A 21,498-nucleotide genomic window follows, 5' to 3' on the forward strand; every position below is an offset into this window, starting at 1 on the left:
CTAGGGTGGGGGTTAGCGTTTGGGTGAAGGTGGGTCAAGTGTTATTATATTTAATAATAATAATGTGAACGTTCCGACCATTCATCATTGCGTAAATTAGTGTTACCCGTGTAAAACTCATGCTCCATAGTAGGATTCTGGAGTGAAAAATTGTAAGACCTTTCAAAAAAGTAGCAACTTAACAAAGTATGCTATAAAAAAAAAACAGTTTTCCGAAACAGTGAAATAAAAGTTTAAATGCAGCAATATAAAATTAATTTATTATTCTCCTATAGCTGTGATTGCATTATTAAATTTATCCTTTTATTTAAACTTTCACTAAACAACGAATAAAATCTATCAACTTTACCTTATTATTCGCACCCGAAGAGATGTTTAAACTTTAAACTATATTGTGTTCGTTATATTTACTTAAAAAGGCTCGAACTATGAACTTCTAAAAAAATTTTTGGTAAAAGTTGATATTCGGGTTCCTTTCGTAATGAAAGATAACACGTCAACCACCTACAGAGGTTACAAGGCATTATCGGCACAAAAAACACGTTTCTGCAACTTTTTTTATGTTTGAATGTTGAATCTATCTAATCCAAACCTTTAAATTCATAATTTAAAATCCAACATTGCGAAATAATTTTAGTAATGCAAAGTTTTGAAATTGGTTATAACCTCGTGTTCTTGACGTTTTTCTGACTGAGTTTTACATCCGCCCAACACTTCGCGACATGACGTAGGCGACATTAGCATTGTGACGTAACACAGACGCCGCGTTATCAAGAAGCGCTTTTTGTGAACCTAGGTTACGTTACAAAAAACTAATGTGCAACAAAGTATAATTGTAAACAAGACAAGTCATCCGTGACAAATATCGAGGTAAGTATTGGTTATTGCCATTCCTGGTCAATCAGTTCTTTCGAAAATAAATGTTAAAAGGTAAAATCGATAGATAGCAAATACTTAACCTAGAAACAGCAAAACAACTGTGGTTGTTGGGATTTGTGGAAAATAAACTGTTAAGTTAGGTCATCTCACTATATGGGGTCGGCAACCTTTTTGGCCCTGCGGACCGGTTTAAAACTAAAATTTTTTTCACGGGCCGGCCTTAAAAAAAATACAGATATTCAGTAAAGGTAATATTTTTTTTCAATTAACGAATTAAAATGTATAAGTTGTTTCGAAAACTTTCCAGCCTGAACACCAACATAATGGATCATTTTGCAATACAAGTCATATGGCCACAGCACACTGGTTGTATTGATACTCACGAGTGCTTGATACTAATAGATATTTTTTATCAAACCAATCAACCATGGAGTATCCTTAAACGAAAGTTGATGTATTTTGAATAGAAAATTCATTTAATTATTTTTTTACTTTATTCTGTTTTTTCCGCATTTTACGTACGGTTTGGGTTTAAATTAATTATTTTATTTGGCTTTTCTTATTTTTAACTCTGCTACGGACCGGTAACGAACTCCTCGCGGACCGGAGGTTGCCGAACACTGGTCTAAATGACATATTTCAAATATTCTGACCAAAAGACTGTACCTGCAAGGTAGGGGTAAAGTAACTTGGGACACAAAAAAGCAATACTTAACAGTAGCTTTAAAAATATTACAAATCATAAATTTAAATTGATTTCTAAACAAACTAATAACTACATGTATGACGCAAACCAAACTTTAGTTTGACTCTGATTTAATATTAATTTGTCAGGATTAAAACGCAAAACAGGCCAAATTTAACTGTGGAAATAGTGCGACACACCAATACAGGTTGTTCAATGTAGAAAAAAGCAACGAGCATAGATTTTTTTAAATAATCAGCAATTCAAAAATCACAGTTAATTGTTTACAGCAAAATCACTACTATTACAGTCTACATTCTTGTGGGATTGCAATCAAGATAATTAAAAAAAACTTTGAAGAAAAGAAACTGCCATAACACGCACAAATATCGCCATAAAAAACACCAGAAATAATAAACCTGAAAGAACATTCATCAGTTTCTATTGACAAAAAACACACTCAACCAACAACCAAACAAACAAAATGCAACTAGAAATCAGTGGAAAAATAAGGCAAGGATAGTATAATCCTAACATTATTTTCAATTAAAAACAGTAATAAAGAAGGCAGTTAGTTTAAAACCGTTACTGCATTCGGTAAGTACAGAATATTGACCAGCCATAAACATTTAAAACAAACATGAGCGGATTTAGTAGCTTTTTAAGTCAACAAACTTGAGTCTACAGCAAAATCTAAGGTACAAAAGCTAAGCAATAAGCAAGGTAAAAAACGTTTCTAACAAGTGGAAAAGCATTAGCATATTTCTTTTGAAGAAAAAGCAGAATTAGCTACAAATATATCCGCTTGGAATCGTATGACTGCTTTAAAAAATCTAGACTGCAACTCCGAGTTTACCGTATACAAGAACATTAGCGGGTTTCTGCAGTACTTTCAATTGCTAGAAAACAGTAACACTGCATTTGAAGAACGTTCAATTGCAAAATCGTCGATTGTGGGAGTTGAAGGTTACAATGCTGGGATCGTAAATTTTTGGACCGAAGGGTTGGAACAGATTCTCATGGTGGCCTCGAATGACTCGCCGTCTTGATTTACAGAGAGACAGAGGCCTGACATTGGATTGTACAGCTTACCTGTGATTTCAGTGCGAGAACTCTGTAAAATAAAGAGAGAAATCAGGTGGCACTGTATAAAGACAAATTGTATTTGATTCTCGAAAAGCTTTCGCACAACCGTGCTTCATCAGGTCAAAGTATAAATGAAAACAATTAAAATGCACGTAAAAGCACAGGCGCAAGTAAAAGGCTGTAAAATAAGTAAAATAAGGTATTTAAAAAAAGTATAGCTTTGTCACCGCTTTACAAACAACATCTGACAATAATATCTTAACCAAATAGCTTCTTTAGTAAATAACATTGTTATCCAACATGTTCTGAAATCCGGTATAATGGAATACTTGGTGATGTGAAGAGCTCAACAAAAGCAGAAATATTATAAAAAAGTTTAAAGTTCGGTTTGCTAATCGTTTGAAGACAGCTGAATTATTTTAAAAATGTATTTTCAAAATCCACCGACAACGCGACGGCAACGAAACGAAGGTATTAAGCAGGGACGCCCGCAGAAAATTTTACAATGGGGCAAATACGAACATTGGCACATACTTTATAAGTAAGTAATACATATAACTCTTATAAACAATAATAATAATCGCATTTTAAAATCCCAGATTTTAAAATCCCAGAGTCATGAATCGTGAGATTTAAGAAATAAAAGGTTTTCCTAACAACTGGTTGTACACATAAAAAAACATAAGTTGTAAGTCACCCAAAAGTTAAACCACTCCCGCATACGAACGGAATTGAACGACGATTAACGTTAAATCAGTCAAGGCTGTTAGGAAATAAGAATTGTTACGTCACACCAGTGCGTTTCGATTTGAAATGCTGTGAAAGTTCATCCACCAAGGACGTTTTAGCAAAATAAAGCGACATAACAAACGAAATATTTACAAGCCTGTGGACCTTCAGGCCTTTAGGTATTACAAACGTGAATTTTACGACAAATGTATGTAAACACTAAACATACACTGATTTATAAAGGCGGGTAGAAACGGTTATCTATTGGTATAAGTTTAAACGATGCAAAAATTGATTGACAAACCTTATATTGTGACGTAATAAACATCCACTTTTGGCTTCCGCCGGATCCGTCACACTTCATTAGGCGCAGGTTTAAACTGGATGAGTCGAGGCACAACTTTTTGGAAAACTGGATTTCACCTGAGTCGAAAAAAAAATTAACAACTTAAACAAAACTATTAAGCTGAAAATAGCGGTAACTTGCTTAGTGCGTGAATGATTTATTTGCTATTTGGATATTTGTTGTAAAAAGTTTATTAGTAGGAGTACACATAAAAGGGCGTATCTTTATTGAATCCAAAACTATTGTCAACATTTTATGGAATCTATTTGAATCTGACGATGCCAGTATAGGCGAAATATATAATCCTTTAAAAAAATGTCTGATCCTGGTTTTACTCATGTTTTTTAACGTAAAGTTTGATTTGTTTAGCAAGATTACAGTACGTTTGTGATAAATAAAACAATAATAAAGTTTAAAAAAATACTTTGATCGTTTTAATATTTTTCATTTCGCTGCGGTGTACCTCACCACTCATGACGTCATAGCTTACCTGTGCTGGTATGGGTCCACGATTGGTCCGCGTCATCACAGGCCCCCGCAGAAAGGGGAGTTCCCCTATTATCGAGCCCCAGTAGACAAATGGGGAGCTCGTAAACCTTGACCTGACCCCGTGCGACTGGTGTGGGGGGTTTGTGGGTGTATTTGTAGTGGATCGATGATTTGCGAACTCCTGGGATCTCTATCTCGGGGTAGACAGTGTTTAGGTACCTGGGGATGTAATCATGGTGTTGTGCGTTATTTAAAGCAAAAATGCGTAGTAAGGTACCTGTTTTTATTTGGGTTGGGTGAAAAAATAGTAATAAATTGAACCACGTATTGCGTTGTTCAATTCAAGTATTCAACATTTGCCGAATATTTGAATGTGATACTCTTTTAAACGCCTAATGACTTACAAGGTATATTGCATTAGTTAGGTCAAACTGTTTACAAAAAAATTTCAAATTTCACCACGTTTAAATTAAAAGCGAATTAAAGGTAGTAAACGTCACTTCTTGACATCCCAAGCTTTTGTAAATATTTTGTAAAAAAATATTCTATTAATTTCCTATATTATTGTAACTCGAAGTTCTACAAAACAATAGTTTCTTATACATATCTATGACCAAGCGATTTAAAAGCAGCAAACTTAGCTTACTTCCATTTTTGTAATTATTTATCTGTTTATTTTAAGAAATCATTTCTTACATATGAACAAATGATTTATAAGTTGCAAACGTAGCTCTCTCCCCAAGCTTTTGTAATTGTTTATCTATTATCCTGTTATATTATTGCAACTCGAAGTTTTACAAAACATAATTTCTCACATATACAACATATAATTATATATACATATGAACAAGCGATTTTAAAGCAGCAAACGTCACTCTTTACCATTCAAAATCCTTGCAACCCAAACTCTTCCTTAGCTCCACGCGTTCTCTGACGTCACCAGTTAAGTCATCATCAGCAGCAGAAGGCGATTTTTTGAAATATTGCTTGTACTCGTCCATCCAAACCTTGGCGAGGCGTAGTGAGTTGTGGAAAGAAGCGTTGGTCCCGAACCCGTAAGGACGTCGTTGTCTGAAGACGTGTCCTACTCTGGAGCAAGGAGCGATCTTCATCTTTCCTCCGCACATCCAAGTCCTGAAGGAGATCTCGAGGTTCTCCGCCCCCCACTCCACCATCTGCTCGTCGTACCCCCCCAACTTGAAGAAGAACTCGCGATCGACCGCGAATAACCCCCCGGAGATGGTGGGCGTCGGAAATGCGTCTGAAGATACCTGGGAAAAGTGAATGGTGTTTTTAAACGTGAATTTTTGTATTCGAAAAAGCAATCGAGAGTTTTTCAAAAATTTCTTTTGTATATTTGGTGTTTCTTGTTTTTTTTGAATCTCTTCTTTTATTTTTAGCTATTTTTTTTTATTTGTTAAAGTTTTAACTTGTTGGTGTTTGTGCTAAACTTTCGGGGAAACCTGTAAAAGTAAAGAAAAGGTTTCAATGAATTTTAGGAGTTCTTCGTGATTTGTTATTTTTTCTTTCTCGTTTTTTTTATTGAGCAAAGCCAATTTTTACCAATTTCATGTGTTAACAAATAATGAAAAGGTTTTATTTTTTGGGAATTGACAGATTTTTTTTGTGTGCTGATGCGTTTTACCTTTGAGCTGCCTTTTATCAAAATCAACGATAAACTGCAAATAATTTTATGCTTTTCGAACAATTCAGTACTTAATTAGCCAAAAAAAGGCTTGGGATTACACAAACTCGCTAGCTTCATTGCTTTAATGTACTGCAAAAGCTCTGTTACTTCTTATTACCTTTACATTGCTTGGTATTGGCTCCCAAGAGAAGTGAAGTCCCCAGTTGAAACCTCCTCTCATCAAGTCAGACGCTGTGTACTGGAAAGTGTTCGGGTCTATCGAGTCCACCACAGGACTCACCACCGATGACCTAACAATCAGCAGCATTACGTCATAATAGCTGTTGTTAGTAACAGAACGTAAACAATGGCAGGGCAATTCGGTAATTTAAAGAATGGTATGAGGCATCTTTTAGGTATACTAGAGCCAAAGTCATGTTTTGTGAAAATCTTGAAATTAATTGTTTCAATTAATAATGCGTTGGGTCTAATGTACAAAACAGGTTTGGAAGAAATTTGAAGATTAAAATCATGGGTTGAAAAATTTAAAAGATTAAAATCAATTTAAAGGTTAAAATCATGGGAATATAATTAGGATGACGTTTCATATAAAAAAAAGTTAAAGAAAGTCGCACGCTAAAGTAAAATATAAACCAAATGCTTAACGCCTGGGGAAATAAAGGATTTTTTTGAGCGTTTGGAATAAACCATTGACTTTTTGCGTCTGATCCAATTTCAAATCACGTCTTTACTTTATTTTCTACCAATTAGCTATTGAATCGGCAGCAATATCAGTAAACTACGTTTGCTCGGACCTCCCTTTATTCTATAAATTAGATGTGTTTTAATCCCATGTTTTGTTGTCATAGTAACAGTGGATTAGGCTGAGGTCGTTCGGTGATAGTTGTTTATTTATGAATGTTTAGCGAAATTTGCAACCAAATGCTCAAACGGTGGAAAAACACATATTGTGGGGTTTATTAGTGATTATGTAGTGAACTAGCACATAATTTGTTTAACCAAATTTAGACCCATGTTACCAATGTCTTAAATGATTACAAATAAAACAGTTTAAAGAACACTTATATAAATCAAACAACGGCAGTATTCTGCAATTTATGGACCTAACTTTATCAAAAGAAAATGGGGAATAAATGAGACAAAGCTTTTTATATTGACAACTATTGAAAACTTGGTATGGGCGAAAACTAAAATATCTGAAAGTAGTAGCTACATTTAATACATTTAATTTAAGCACTAAACTGTGGTGTATGCATTGTGAGATATTTCCTTATAATGACTGTCATTATTGTGTTCACTCACCTGGAAGTATTGATAGCAAACAATAGGGGCTCTATCCATCCTTCTGTGACCTCACAATGGGAATCCAGAAACACAAGAACATCACCTGAATAACACAGAATGGCGGGTTTTATAGTTACTCGTTATTTCTATATATTAGGTAAGTGTAAAGCTAAAATTAGCTTAAAAAAAAAAAAATAGTGGTAAAGGTATTTATTTTAGGACGTCAACATTTAAGTTGGTTTTGTGTGTGAAAGCATAAATAACCATGGTAAATTTTAGGGAAAAACTAATGACAGATTTTAAATCAGCAAACCATGATGTTGCATTCATTTTTACCTATAAAGCCTACATGTTTCTACTTCATTGCTCTCAAAAAGTCAATTTCTAGTGCAAAAAATTACGATGGTGTATTTTGTTGTTGGCTAATAGATTGGAAAGCAACTTAAGCTTAACATTAGAAAATGGTAAGTTCAAGTACACAACAATATGTAATGCAATCTCTCAAGCTAGACAATAAACCTCTAGTCCACATTAAAAGAACTAGCACATTAGTTACAGATATTACAAATTGGATGTATATGAAATCAACTACCTTTTCCAGGACTTGCTCGTCGAGTTATTTACCTGTTGCGTGTCTAGCACCGAACATTCTTGCACGAATTAAGCCGAGTTGCTTGTTAGACCTGAGCATATGCAGCTTTTCACCAAGGTAATTGTCCTTGACAAACTGCTCAATTTCAACAGCATGTTCTGGCAAAAACATTATTAAAAGAGAGATTAAAACAGACACATGAAATAAAAGTGGCCCAATTATTTAAAAGCCATATTTATGACAATTTTACAGACCTACAATTTTTAATGAATTTTATGTTCATTACTGGATGTGTTAAGGCACCTTCAAATTTCAAGTAGACTGGGTTTCATCAGGGGGTTTCTAATTTGTGGCACCCTTGTAAACTTTATACATTTTAAATATATGCCAGGTAACCTAAATATGAGCCAATAAAATGAAGGACCAACTAAACAAGCTATAAACTGTCTATTGCGATTTTGATTAGATAATTTAATTTGTCTTCTGGTAGCATTTAAACACCTAAATAGTATGGAATATATAATTATATAAAACCACTACAACCTTCTTTGCTTCCATCATCGACCACAATAACTTCCTTGAGATATTGTGGAGGAGTTTTCTTGAATATGGAGCTAACAGTTCGAAGTAGGGTAGACAGGGCTTCGTTGTAGAAACAAATAACAACCGAAGTACGTCCTTCAGCATGGAACTTGCGAGTTTTACAACTGTACAAAAAATATGATTAATATTAACTCCACAAACTTTGCAACCAAACAAAAGCTGGACACATAAAACAATTTGCTTATTTTTAGGTCTTTATTCCTGTTTTAATTACAACATAGCTTTATGTACAAAATCAAGAAGTATTCTGAACAGTTGAACAAAATATTAGAAATAACATTTTATGTCATAAAAACAAATGAAAGTGGTGAATTAAGGTGTGACTAGTGCACACACAAAAAAGCAAAAAAACAGCACTACTTCTCTACAAAACCAATACATTGTTAAATGTTTTAAAATGTGTTAAACCTTTAAGAGGCTGAGATGTGGTTACCTTTCTGATCTGTAGTCAACTGCTAGTGTTGAATGAGGCCCAATGCGATCACTGACCATTTGGTTGAATGCATGAAGTCTGTAACCATCTTGATGAGCGGCCAGGTCAGATTCATTCTTGATCATTGCTGATAATAAAATAAAAATTAGGTAGAAATTACAATTACTTTGCTTGTTACTTAACATGTTAGATGTAATTTTGGTGTTGTACAGAACCTGAAAACGATGCATTTCTATTTACATGGAGAACTAAGTATACATTTACATATAAAGACATGGGAGAGGTAATGAATAATTAGAAGTTAGACCTGTAAATTTCTACACAAGCTGAGCATTGAAAAAGTTGAGCAACTTCTTTTTAGCTATATTGGGTTTGTGGTTAACCAAGTCGAGAACCAACCATAGAACTATTATTTTTTTGTGTGTTTAGCTTCATTAGTTTAACCAAGTACACGAATTGCCAAAATGTCCGGTATGCACCTGTTACACAATACACATTGATCCATCCAAGAAGTATGGAGAACTCGACAAAATTTTGCGGGGATGCGGTCGAAAAAATCCAGTCAACGGTGCACCAAAGGTCATAAGTGCACTAGTGTAGCAATATAGGAAAAATGTGGTGCATATTTGATTTTTGGTGAAGGTTTAATCAGTTACAAAAAACTTGCAAGCGCACTTTCCACAGTGAACAGGGTTTAAGAATAAGTAGTTGCAATTAGCTTAATCATGTGTACACACAAATTAAAAAAAATGGACAAACTTTGGCCACAGAATGCAAACTTGGTCTGACTGTGTTGTTACGGTTACAAAATTTATGCTGTATTATCAAAATAATATAAAAATCTATTTTAGGCAACAGGACAGATTAGTAGAGGAATTAGTAAAGCAATGGCGCTGGTCTAGAATCCTACTACAGCGAACATTATTTGGGTTAGGGTGCGGTTTGGGGGGGTTAAGCAATATTATTAAATAATAATACTTAAAGCACCCTGGCTCAAACACCAACCGACACCCTTACCCAAATATTGTGCGTTGTTTTAAGGTTTGTTACACTATGGTAGGATTCCAGACCAGCTCCCGGCGCTCTTTCACTATTGTACGTGAAAAGTTATGCAAAAAAAAAAGAAAATAATAATCCGCATACCACAACGCATAGTGTTTGGGTTAGGGTGCGGGTTAGCGTTTGGGTGAGTCAAGTAATATTATGTTTAATATTAATAATAACTTGACCCACCCTCAATTAAACGCTAACCCGCACCCTAACCCAAACAATATGTGTTGTGGTATGCGGCATTTAAAGACATTTTTTTTTATTAATTTTTACGTACAATAGTGAAAGAGCGCCCAGCGCCCTTACATGTATATACAAAGACTTCAATTCAAAAAATAAAAGTAACTTACTCAGGTTGATTAAATATTTATTGATATCATCATGATTAGTGTTTTCTTTCACTTCGTTTAGTAATGTAGTATCCTGCTGTCTGTACATGAACTGTACGGTCTTTTTCAGTCGCAACTTTGATTTGCTGTGTTCCGAATGTAAATGATAGGCGGTGTACCAAAACAGTGATAAAGCAATTAAAAGCAGAAAGATTGCCCACAAATGAATACTTCTGTTCATTTTGCGATCATCTGAATTGCTTGCTCGCCTACCTAGCAATTTCATTTCGTTAAAAGTACAGGTTAGTACGGTTACACCGTAAAATTCATTTCCTATTGTTGTGATCGAGTGAATGTTTACAAATTAACCAAAGGAAACTGACTCAAGCGTGAATTTAACAAATAGAGAGAAACTGATTTAAAAACAGAAATATTCAGATATTTATAATTTTAAACGCTATGATATGTTAAAACAAATTTAAGCAATACAATGACTGAACAAAATTTGGCAAACTTTTCAAAAATGTGAAAAGTATCTACGATTATAAAAATTCTAGCGACAAAGCAGAAAGTAAAGAAAATATAAAGTAAGGAAAACACCTAAAATGTGATTCTACATAGTAGGTTTTAGATGTTTATGACGTAACGATTAAAAAACAAAGCAATTGTCTTTGTGATTAACTGATTGGTTTGAATTTCTTTGTTACTTAAATGTGAGTATTTTAAATTTTACTTGCTGATAGCTTGTCTAAAAAATCTTTGTAAGCGATAGAAATAATAGCTTAAAAACAGCAACCTAGTGGAATACATTGCAAGCAGCTGAAAGCAGATGTGATACGTTTATCGAATAAGTATGACTTCCAGAAATTTAAGTTTGCGTATTAAACTACCGTGGATTGTGAATTAGAAAACGTTAACAGGTACTTATAAACTGTATACAAAAGGAACTAAAAGGATATAGAGTAAATTATTGTACTCCTTCTGGCGTTTACGAACATCTAGTGCGGGAGATACGATAATTTCTACACCAGTAGGTCTTAAACTGGGCCGTGAGAAAGTTTCATCGAAACATCGTTTAAAAATATTATTTGGAAATTCGCGTTTCGCAAACAAGGAAAAAAATTAACGTTTTAGCAGTTATTTTACCATTATTTTCACTTTTGTTGTTAAAAGTCTACATGGTTGGTCTTTATTTCAAGGTAGCAAAAGGCATCGGCTAGGAAAAAAAATTGCGAACCGCTGATGTAGTACGTAAAAAAGGAAAAAACAAAATGACGTAGCAGAAAGAATGGCGCAGAGAACAACGCAGAAAAATATGCATGCGTTTAAGAAACTGGCCCACAATTGAAGTTAATAATGGAGAACAGATTATGAGCTAAACTATTTTGTTATAAAGGCACACTAGAAAATTAAATCAGTTCGGGCTATTTTTTTACATTTTCATATTGAATGGTGGGGGTGAGGAAACAAAAAAAAAGTTAAATTACTGAATGTTTGTGAATCGCTAAGGATGCCAGGACCCAGAGCTGAATTATTACACGTTACTTAAATAAAATAGTTAATTTAGCTTAATTTCTTTGTTTGTCAAATCTAATGTTTTGACTCGGCACAGCACTTTTTACATTCACAGGTTGTGAAATATTTTTTGTTATGACGTAATTTTGCGGTATGTCGGAAAAATCAAGCCCTTTCCACCAAAACCTAGACCCGCCACTGTAGATAAGTGATTAATTTTTGTTCCAGATATTTCAAAATAGCTGGTATTCCTTTACGTTGCTTTTCTTGGTAAAGCTTTCTAATTTTGTTCGTAAATAACACCAATCCAAGATTCACGTGAGAGTCAAGTACTTCTGCGATAACTTCCCAACAGAGATCATCTTGCTTTGAATCAAAATATGTCCAAACAAGATTCACATTGTATTGCAATATCTCCCTACAAAATTCAAAATTAATTTATACGTGTTTTAAACCAGTGAAAAACATATTTAGACTTATATATTTTGTTTGTAATTAGCCGACTTTACCTATCACATGTGATTTTGGCTAATGTCTTTAATTTGCTGGTAAGATATTCGACAGCTTGATAATCTCGTTTAAAATTGTACATTCCAGTTAAAAGCAGTAATTTTGCTTTGTAAATTTGGAAGTTTCCTTGACCCTTAACTTGTTCCAAGAAGTCCTAAATGAAATGAAACTAAGGTTGTCGATACACAGATGAGGCGGTTGTAATAAAAGGGGTACCTACAATACATGTACAAGCCAGGGGCGGATCCAGTAGTCTAAACCCAAACGTTCCTGCCCTGTGGCCACATAGAAAAGGTGTCAGAAGTATACTTTAAAGTATAGTATTGTTTTTATCGTTTATTTAATTTAAGTAGGAAAATGCTATCAGTATAAGGTCGTTAAGTTTGGAATGTCATATTAAAAAAATGGAGATCATGACATGGTATGCACAACCCCTATCTCTATCTTTATGAAATGGGCTAAAATATTATCTAAATTAAAAAAAATCTGAGGTTTTGGGCCAACACCTCTTCCTGGATCCACCCCTGGCTGTAATTTAGAACTCTATCCGTTTATTGTTAATCTTGTTAATACCTTTGCAAGTTCCAGAGAAGGGAGTTTTGTTGTGAGTGTCAGGTGATGTTGACAAATAAAGTCCAGCGATTCAAATAGCTCCTTAATGTTAACGTTTGCACTCATAAGTGTAGGGAGTTTAAATATTTGGTGAAGAAGAGTGGAAAGCAATTCGTTCATTAAGTTGCAATCTGTGTGTTCATCGATTTCCAAACGTGGTGATTTACAAATCAATGGTATCCAAGAAATAAACCTACTTCTATACTTGCACACGGCACAGTTACATGTAGAAATTCTGATGCAGACATGTTCACTTTCTGTTGGTAGAGATGCTGTTTTAAAAATTGCTATCGCGACGGATATAAACAACACCTGATTAGTTGCGGATATTTCAAACATCCTGCTAAAAGATGATTCTACAAATGTGTTGAGCGGTGTTGCCAAAGAAGTGCCAATGGGCAGATATTCTGTTGTATTTAGTATTCTGATTGTTGTTATTAAAGTATGTGACGTGGTAAGACATTCCTTTATGCGACAATTCGCTTGAGCTTGATTGCCAATTCCAGATTGACAGATGCTTTTGACACAGTTAGATTCCGCTTTTAACACAGTTGAAACTTTGTTTGTAGCGTTAAGTGAAGTCAAAATATATTCAAAAACGTTGCACATTTGTAAAGCTAGTTTCCATTTCGACAAGTTTGCGTAACTTCGGGCGGCTATTATCCAACAGGCACATGTGTATTTGTTCAAAAGCTCGGTTGCTTTGACAATATGTAAACTTAAAACTGCCTTATAATCTCTTTTGGATTGATAATAGTTCAATCGAGCGAGCTGTAAAACGGTTACATCTTTTTGGGCCAATCTTTCTGTGAAAATACTCATGATATTTATGCATGCAATTTGTGGCGTTGTGTTTATCACGTGAAAGATATTGGAAGACAGGACGTTGCTAAAGGAATTGACAATTGTTTCCAACGCTTTTTGAGTAGGAGCACTCTTGAAGGAGATAAGCACATCACAAACTAAATTCAGTAAATATTTAATAAGACTAGTTTGTTGTACAAATTCATCACAAACACATTGTCTTCTCAACACAACATGTACAGCTAACAGTAACATTTCTTGTTCCTCTGTAGTGACGGCGATTTTAGACATACAATCAAGGCAATGTTTTATTAAGGCAACTTTTGTTTGTTGTTGAGTTATCGTACTTAGCATTTCTAGATAAGCGTAAGGCGTATTACTAATAAGAAACAAGTTCAGACAGTCTGTCAGTTGATGTAAAGGTATTCCGTCTAACATTCTGCTTTGTGATATGAAGTGCAGGCAACCAAAAAAGCTACTTTCTGTTGGCATATCACATTGCTTGAAACATTGTGCTATTTGTAACAATTTATTTGGAATGATTTTTTTGTAAACCCCGAGGAAACATTTGATAGATTTAATATAATTCAAAGCTGCTTGTTTAAACTGCATCTGGGTTTCGTGCAGACTTCCAAGGACATCAAAATATTTATAGCGCAAACGAGTTATGTTTAGGTTCTCGGGTTTCCATTGGGCTAGAATTTCACATATATTTCTACAATATTCAGTGGCCTTTGGCTTGTCTCTCATTTCTTGAATAGCCTTTAAAAATGGGTTAGTAAATTGAAGACAAAATTCTGGTAACGTTGTTTCATATTCTGGGGAGAAGGATGTTTTCACTTTGGACGTTGGGTGAAGAGTAACAGCTTGTTCAAAAATTTGCTTCCAAATTCTTACCGCATCATCGTAGCGACGCAAAGCAACGTAACATTGGGCATTTTTGTTGCGCACGTACAAGAAAGTTCGACAATGCCGATTATCCTGATAGTATTGGGCCATTTGTTGAAGTACTTTTTCGTAATAGTTAATAGCCAGAAAGGGTAACCTGGATTGCATCAGGCAGTTTCCACAGATTATCATAATGTCAAATAACTCACCTGATAGATCATCGCCTTCGTCGCAATAGAGTTGTAAAAGATCAGCAATAAACCCAATATCGTAAGCGTTGTAGACAGATTCCAAATCCCTGTATTCCGTTAATAGCTCGAATGCCTTTTTTAGCAATTTAGATCCATGATCTTCACCAAATAGCTTGATATCTATTAGTCCCTGGAACAGAGCATATTTTGCCTGAAGAAGTTTGTCAAATTTTCCTAGAGTAACTTCTGCTTCAATGAAATATTGTTTTGCTAAACGAAATATTTTTTTGCTGTAGTAGCAACGTCCCAGCATAAAATTAAAATCAGATCGCTGATTTGACGGTAAACAATTATCTTCTAGCTTTTCTTCTAACCACTTAATAGCACGATCGTACTCTTTAAAGCGAAATAGGACATACCCTGGAGTGAAGCGATTTATTTCTAGAGAATACTTAAGTGGGACAATTTCTTTCATTTGAACCCAAGCAGTGAGAGATTTGTGAAATTCCATCCCGACAGAATACAAAAACACCAGCGCCGATATGTGCACAGCCTCGGTTATATCGACTGATACACCGCCAAAGAAGTAATGTGAGGCTGACCCGGCTGTTAGAACATCTTTTTGACCCTTTTGTAGAAAGTAGGTGCTGAACCGAACAAAGTTAACTATGGCTAGTGCTGTGCCAATATCTGCCGCATATTTCGGATCAATGATTTTTCGATTTTTCATTTCTTCCAATACGTCATACGAAGATAGTTGGTTTATGTCGGCTAACATTGCTATGGAAGGAAACACAATTGTCATGCCTCGGTAAAGATCTTTTTTTACATGAATAGCTTTTCCATGGCTGAGGTTATGATAGCTATATTGCTCAATGTCTTCCTGCAAAGTATTGTACAAATCCGCTTGTGTAGAATCCTTCATTTTTTTACAAACCTTTTTCCAAGTGTTATCTCGAAAAGCTTTACTAAGAGTTGAACTGCCAGCTACATAAGTTGTATGCATCAGTATTTCGCCGAGGTGGTAACCTTCTACTCTCTGTTGTTCGCTGCCAACATAAAGAAGCATTTTGTCCACAGTTTGGATGAGTTCTGTGTGCCAAGGTTTATTTCCAGTGGGTAAGCGACCGAGTGGGTTTTTTGAAGCGTGAGACATTAAACCGTCGAAGGAAAATCCATTCGTCGTTGTGTCATAGAACCAGCATTTTCCGTCCTCATCATTCAAACTTGGAATGTCTACTGCGGGCAAAATAGTTTCACCCATAGATATAACAACTATGTGTGCAAGCATAGCGTAGTTTCGGAAGTAGGACAAAATTTCGATTGGAACTACATCTTGATTTTCCAGCACAATCACACTCTCGAAGTCGGAGTAAGGTGTTACCTCCTCTCTTGCCAGCGACCCAAGACCAAGAACAGCAAACTGACAGGGAGGCTTTCCAAGTAACTTTTCAACACTGTCAAATATATATCTCAGTAACGAAGTAAATTCTGTAACGATTGTTTTCTGACAGTCCTGCATGTTTAACCTAAATCTTTTTTTCGTTTGTTCGTCTACCAATTGTGATTCAAAGGGATTTGTTATTCGATAAAAGGTTGTTAAACTATTCGTACGAAACGCGCTTAACTTATCCTTTGTTTTTCTTATTAAAGTCTCAAAATGTTCAACTTTGTTATTTTTCCCCAAAAATTGCATAACATTGCTGTAAAACTGCTTAAGTTTGTCTTGTGTGTGTTCTAGTTTTTCATCGACGTCCTGGCACCTTTGCAGAGCAGCTTGAAATAAAGCTACGCAACGAATTGCATCAAAACGAGCAACTGTTTTATCTGGTTCTTCGATTATTTTTTTTATATAAATTTCACCCAATTCCAAAAAAACTGCTCTGGATAATTCAAGGTCAGTTTCAACACCATTCGATTTGCAACTCCTCTTCAGCTTCTCGCCAAGCTGTTTTTCTTGCAGATCTGAAAACAATTTTTTTATTTACCTTCATGTTACTTCTAGCTTACGATGCTTGACATTGGTTCAAGCAAAATTGAAGTCTTGTTTTATGAAGCAGAAAAAACAATGCTAAAAAAATTATTACAAATTTAGGTTTATTGAATTTGAATAGTTAGTAGACTTTGCGCGTTGGGCACACAAGAATTGCTCGTGCTCAACCTGATTCGACAGACGTTGTGAGGGCCTTACTCTACAGTTTACAAGCCTGTATAGAACCACGTAAAAACTGTCGGGCAAAGCGCAAAATCATACACATTTTACTATTACATCGGATTGTTATAGTTGGCAAAGAATACACAGATCTACATCAATGCTACTATACCATATTGTTCTGACTAAACATAGCCCAAAACGATCGTAATAAGTGGCAAATATATATTAAACAAATCACAAAATTCTTTAACATAATTTTGGTATAAAGCATTGGACAGCATAAAAGCAAATTGAACACCAAGGGATGTCCGATAATATCGGATCGGAGCTGATATCCCACGCCAGGTAGAGGTAACGGAACCCGTATCATACATAGGGTGGTGTTAGTGCCGATTCGATACCAGAGAATAAATAAATTTCAGCTATATCCAACGCAGTAAGATAGATATGTTTATTGTTTGTAAAGTAACAAAACAACTGAAAGAAGCACCGTACCTTCTGAATAAATTAAATTTTGTTGTCGGGGCAAAACGGACCCCACTTATAAAATATAATTTATGTGCCTTGTTGTGTGAAAATGCCGCATCAAGGATTTGTGTTCAAGTGACGAGTAGAAATTTTCAGAGATATTGTCACAAGTTACGTCACAACGTGACGTCATAATTTAAGTAATGGTATACATGGCACCTTTATAGCTTGAAAATATTTTACTAAAGTAAGCAAAAACATACAAAAAAACAAAAAAAATAGCACTATAGGTACTAAGTACTGTTAGCATTGTCACTCTTAATAAGTTACATGGTTATAAATAGAAAAAAAAACGTACCGTACGTAAACTGCCTTATATTTATCTTAATGTATACCAACTCATAAGTATTAAAACAAATAGCAATCGTGCTTTTTTACTACAGATATTGGTAAAATTTCTGATGGTTTGGCCTTCCTACAAAACTGATCTAAACATATAAAATAATGATTTATTATTTAATTTTATTCAATTTCCAAAATGTTTTACTGAAAGGCTAATCAAAAATACAAACAGTGCACGGTTTTAGGCTAGTAATAACAGATTAACTTGTGAGGGCTCCGTTTTGCCCAGCTCAGTCGCATGAAAACCTGGTTTCTTTAAAATCGTTCAACTTAAAACGCCAACTGTTTCGGATTAATAAACACACCCTTACCTACAAATTAATTAGCAAAAAAAGTAACTCCGTTTTTACTTGAACTTTACTAATAAACGCATCATTTTACTGCGCTATCCTTATATCAATATCCCCCAAACACATTTTCTCCCCTCCCTGGTTTGTGCGAAATCGAATCAGTCTGATTTTTGTCGACAAACGTTTTTTCGACGATAGTCACTATTCAGAAAGCAAATATTGACGCTGGCAATTTTCGTTAACGATAAAGGTGAGGGGTCCGTTTTGCCCCGCTTTCCCCTACATATAATGCCAAATGATTTTAAAACAACTGTGTTTTTAAGTACAAAAGAAACATTTCTATGAAAGTAGTTAAGAAATGCTTATGTAAAAAGTGTATCGTTTGTGGTTAGGTAGGCCTAGTTTGAAAAACCTAATCTAAACACTAAAAGCAATATAAATTTTATACCAGCGGTCGGCAAACTTTTTTTGTCGCTGCCTAAAGTATTCTTTTCAGAGCTATTAAAGGTCCAGTAAAACCACTACGTAAAACAGGGGCTGCTAGGATATTTGTTTGGAGTTGGAATGACGTCACAAAGTTTCGTTATAAAACAATTGCCTACTTCGAAACGCTTGTTGTTTTGTTGCTCTTTATAGTATAATAGTATAATTTAACAGAAATTGGACTGTACAGTTATGAGTCACAAGACGCAAGATCGCTTTTGGGCTGAATAGGCATAGGCCTACAACTTGATAAAAGCACATAAAAATCCTTACATTAGACTTTAAGTAAAGTCGTAGTTCAACTAATTTAAAAAACGTGATGTTCTCCAACAAACCGGTATTTGGTTTCAGTTGGCCAATCGTTTACCTTAGACCTGTACTTATAGTGCATAAAATATTAACGCTATATTATCTCCACAGCTGAATGGCGGCACTCGCAATCAAAGTTTGCGTGATACACACAAAAGGAATAGCCTACATTACGGTAATCTTGTTTTAAAATTTTGATAAATGTTACTCGCGATACAATAGACATATTACAAAGTTGAACGAAAAATTACATTAACTAGATATAATTTGGTAGAAATTGCATTTTGTAGGGAGTCCAAGTTCACACAGCGTTAGGCTGTTGACAAGAAAGGGTTAAACATAGCACGGCGTCTTAATGCCGAAAACACTGCCATGCCATAATGTAAAACATACTATAAAACGAAGAATATAAGTCCCAACCGCGAAAAATTGTGCGTTTACACATAATCAAAGTTGGCAAAAATATAGTTCGACAGGCTCTCAGGACCACACATTTGGCACGCGGGCTTGCTGAGACACTATAAAAATTCTTAGCCACATCAACTTTTAAAATACAGTGCAATAAAAGAACGGCAATCACGCGGCCCACAACTACATGATAAATATGGCAATTAATTTTTGACTTGTCAAAAAAAGTCAAAATTTACACGTTAGGTCAAAATTTTGTCAATTTTTTTTTAAATCGACGCCTAGGGTATTTAAATCAATATTATTGAAACAGGTCAAAATTTAGTCAACATAAATTTTTTTTGGTCAAAATTTGTCAAAGTTTTAATTTTTCACGTTAAAATTTCCTATTTTTTAGGTCAAAAAATATTCGCCCCAATGATAACAACACAATCAAAGTTTTACTTACAGAGTTCTTCAAGTCGCTGTGCTGGCGTCGTAGACATTTTATAAGATAACAATCAGCGAACCTATAGTTAAATACTGCTTTACAGAAGACCCGCCTAAATAAAACCACAAATGTAAATGCTGGTTTTAAATATTTGAAAAAGAAGCAACGCTCTGTCTAAACACGGAAATGCATTTGTGCGAAGCTAAACTACAGAGCTTGCAGCCTCGCGCAAAACGTTGCCGCGTCATTCTGTTGGTCTCAGGAATCAGATCCCCAACCAGTAAAAATTCTTCATCGTATACATAGATTTTAAGCTTACAAGAAGTTTAGTAAAAAGATTGTATCGCCTCAGCTTCACTATAAAACTTACGCTTAGTAGGCTATTTGGGTCGCTGTAAAAAAGGTTGAAAACACTGCTAAACGTCAAGAGGTGATATAAAACCCGAAACCCAATTAAGGCCAGCGTTAATGGCGTCGAAAGCATCTTGCTCCACGTCACTTCCTGGTTTTTTGGATTGTGACGTCCGTCACACCAGCCTGTGTGTATTCAATAATTTAACAGCATATCAGATGCTCGTGCTTTGTCAATTGTCTAAAATTTCCTGTTCTGTTATTGTGTTTAAAACGTAATGCCATGAAACTAATTATCGCCAGTTGGAATGCTTTATTTAAGCGCTGGCATTTGAATCTGGTGTATTAAGCTAAAGTCCGCCTTGTTATGTCATTTTGTCGTTTTTAACTGCATTTTGCACAATAGTTCTACAAGGTTTCTTAGGATTACTTGCTTTATGACGTTATCTCTGGAAATTTTCATGGACCTAAACCAAAATCCTACTTTCAGCTCGCCATACTAACATATACATTGACTGATTAACTATGATGTGTTAATATTAAAATAAATTAAATTATTTAGTGTGCATGGAGTAGTTTGAATCTAAGTACTTATTTAAAAGTCGTAAACTGTCGCTAAATCCTCACTGAAAGAATACATACGAATACAGTTAGCAATCAATCCGAATCTTATTTATTTCAAATTACCAGTCAAAACGAATTATTCTTTACAGATTTAAAAGTTAGTTTCCGGTAAACAACATTATGGAAGAATAAATCTATTTTCGTTAGTAAAATTTAGATCAAATACATGCGAAGCCTAATTATATACAATTTTCAGTTGACTACAATCAAATTAACATCAATATGTACACGACTAGTCTAGATCTTTTCGGGCTTAATCTGCGCTGAGCAAAGCAACGCCTCGCTCGTGGAAACTAAACTCATCACCAATCACAGAGAAGCTCAAGGTGAACAGAAGGTCACACCGCATGCCATTCCTGTACACGGGGAGGGTCACCTAAAAAAACAACAAAATGTCGTTTGGTGGCGCATACATAACTTCCATGATTGGATAACGTCCATGAATCGTCCATGACATTTTTAGGATTTATCCTCTAATCTAAAGAAACATAAATGATCTCCATGGAGGCTAAAAATAACAAATTGTCTCTTTTGCGTTTTCTTGTCTATATACTTTACAAAATAAAAAAGTTTGTCTTTTTTATTATTTATTTTTTAAGTTAGATAAAGTTCGCTGGCAAAGTTGCCCTTTAATCGGGCATTGAAAGTATAGTAGGCCTGGTTTATGGTATTTTTATTCGTTAGCTAATTATAAATGATTGGGTTTCACAAACAGTAAGCGGTTATCACAGCAACCAACAGTACGATCTTAAAATAAACTTCAAACAAATTGGTGAAAATACAAGGGAATCGTTATTCCATTGTTGTGAGGTATTAGATAGTATTGGGTAGTAAATTGTTTAGACCAAATAAATTTAAACTTACTACAAAAAAACAAACAAGCGCTAAACAGTAAACACCTACGT

At 34.8% G+C, this 21,498-nt stretch overlaps 2 protein-coding genes across 2 annotated transcripts in view; both read right to left on the bottom strand.

The window, feature by feature from the left end:
- Positions 1 to 1,688: 1,688 nt before the first annotated feature.
- Positions 1,689 to 10,546, bottom strand: LOC146166441 (polypeptide N-acetylgalactosaminyltransferase 11-like). Its single transcript, XM_083389036.1, has 10 exons — positions 10,175 to 10,546; positions 8,775 to 8,901; positions 8,282 to 8,445; positions 7,771 to 7,896; positions 7,165 to 7,249; positions 6,020 to 6,152; positions 5,097 to 5,485; positions 4,216 to 4,433; positions 3,684 to 3,802; positions 1,689 to 2,678 (listed from the first exon to the last, which is right to left on the bottom strand). The coding sequence occupies exons 1-10, from the start codon at positions 10,437 to 10,439 to the stop codon at positions 2,532 to 2,534; spliced, it is 1,773 nt and encodes a 590-aa protein (XP_083245162.1). The 5' UTR covers positions 10,440 to 10,546; the 3' UTR covers positions 1,689 to 2,531.
- A 10,081-nt stretch (positions 10,547 to 20,627) lies between these two features.
- LOC146166442 (cytoplasmic dynein 1 heavy chain 1-like) overlaps positions 20,628 to 21,498 on the bottom strand; it is a 62,385-nt gene continuing 61,514 nt past the window's right edge. Inside the window, exon 89 of the mRNA XM_083380386.1 lies at positions 20,628 to 20,969. Coding sequence (XP_083236512.1) covers positions 20,847 to 20,969 — 123 coding nt within the window. The 3' untranslated portion in view covers positions 20,628 to 20,846. The remainder of the gene's footprint in view (positions 20,970 to 21,498) is intronic.

This window comes from Ascidiella aspersa, chromosome 1 (assembly GCF_963924565.1).
Source record: "Ascidiella aspersa chromosome 1, kaAscAspe10.2, whole genome shotgun sequence".
Taxonomy (NCBI): domain Eukaryota; kingdom Metazoa; phylum Chordata; class Ascidiacea; order Phlebobranchia; family Ascidiidae; genus Ascidiella; species Ascidiella aspersa.

Bases quoted from the DNA above. Each gene is read 5' to 3' on its own strand.
- LOC146166441 (XM_083389036.1), bottom strand. From the start codon at position 10,439: ATGAAATTGCTAGGTAGGCGAGCAAGCAATTCAGATGATCGCAAAATG. The intron at 7,250-7,770 runs GTAAATAACTCG...TGTGTTATTCAG, and splicing joins CGGTGCTAGACACGCAACAG to GTGATGTTCTTGTGTTTCTG. The intron at 4,434-5,096 runs GTAAAGAGTGAC...TTACATCCCCAG, and splicing joins GGTTGCAAGGATTTTGAATG to GTACCTAAACACTGTCTACC.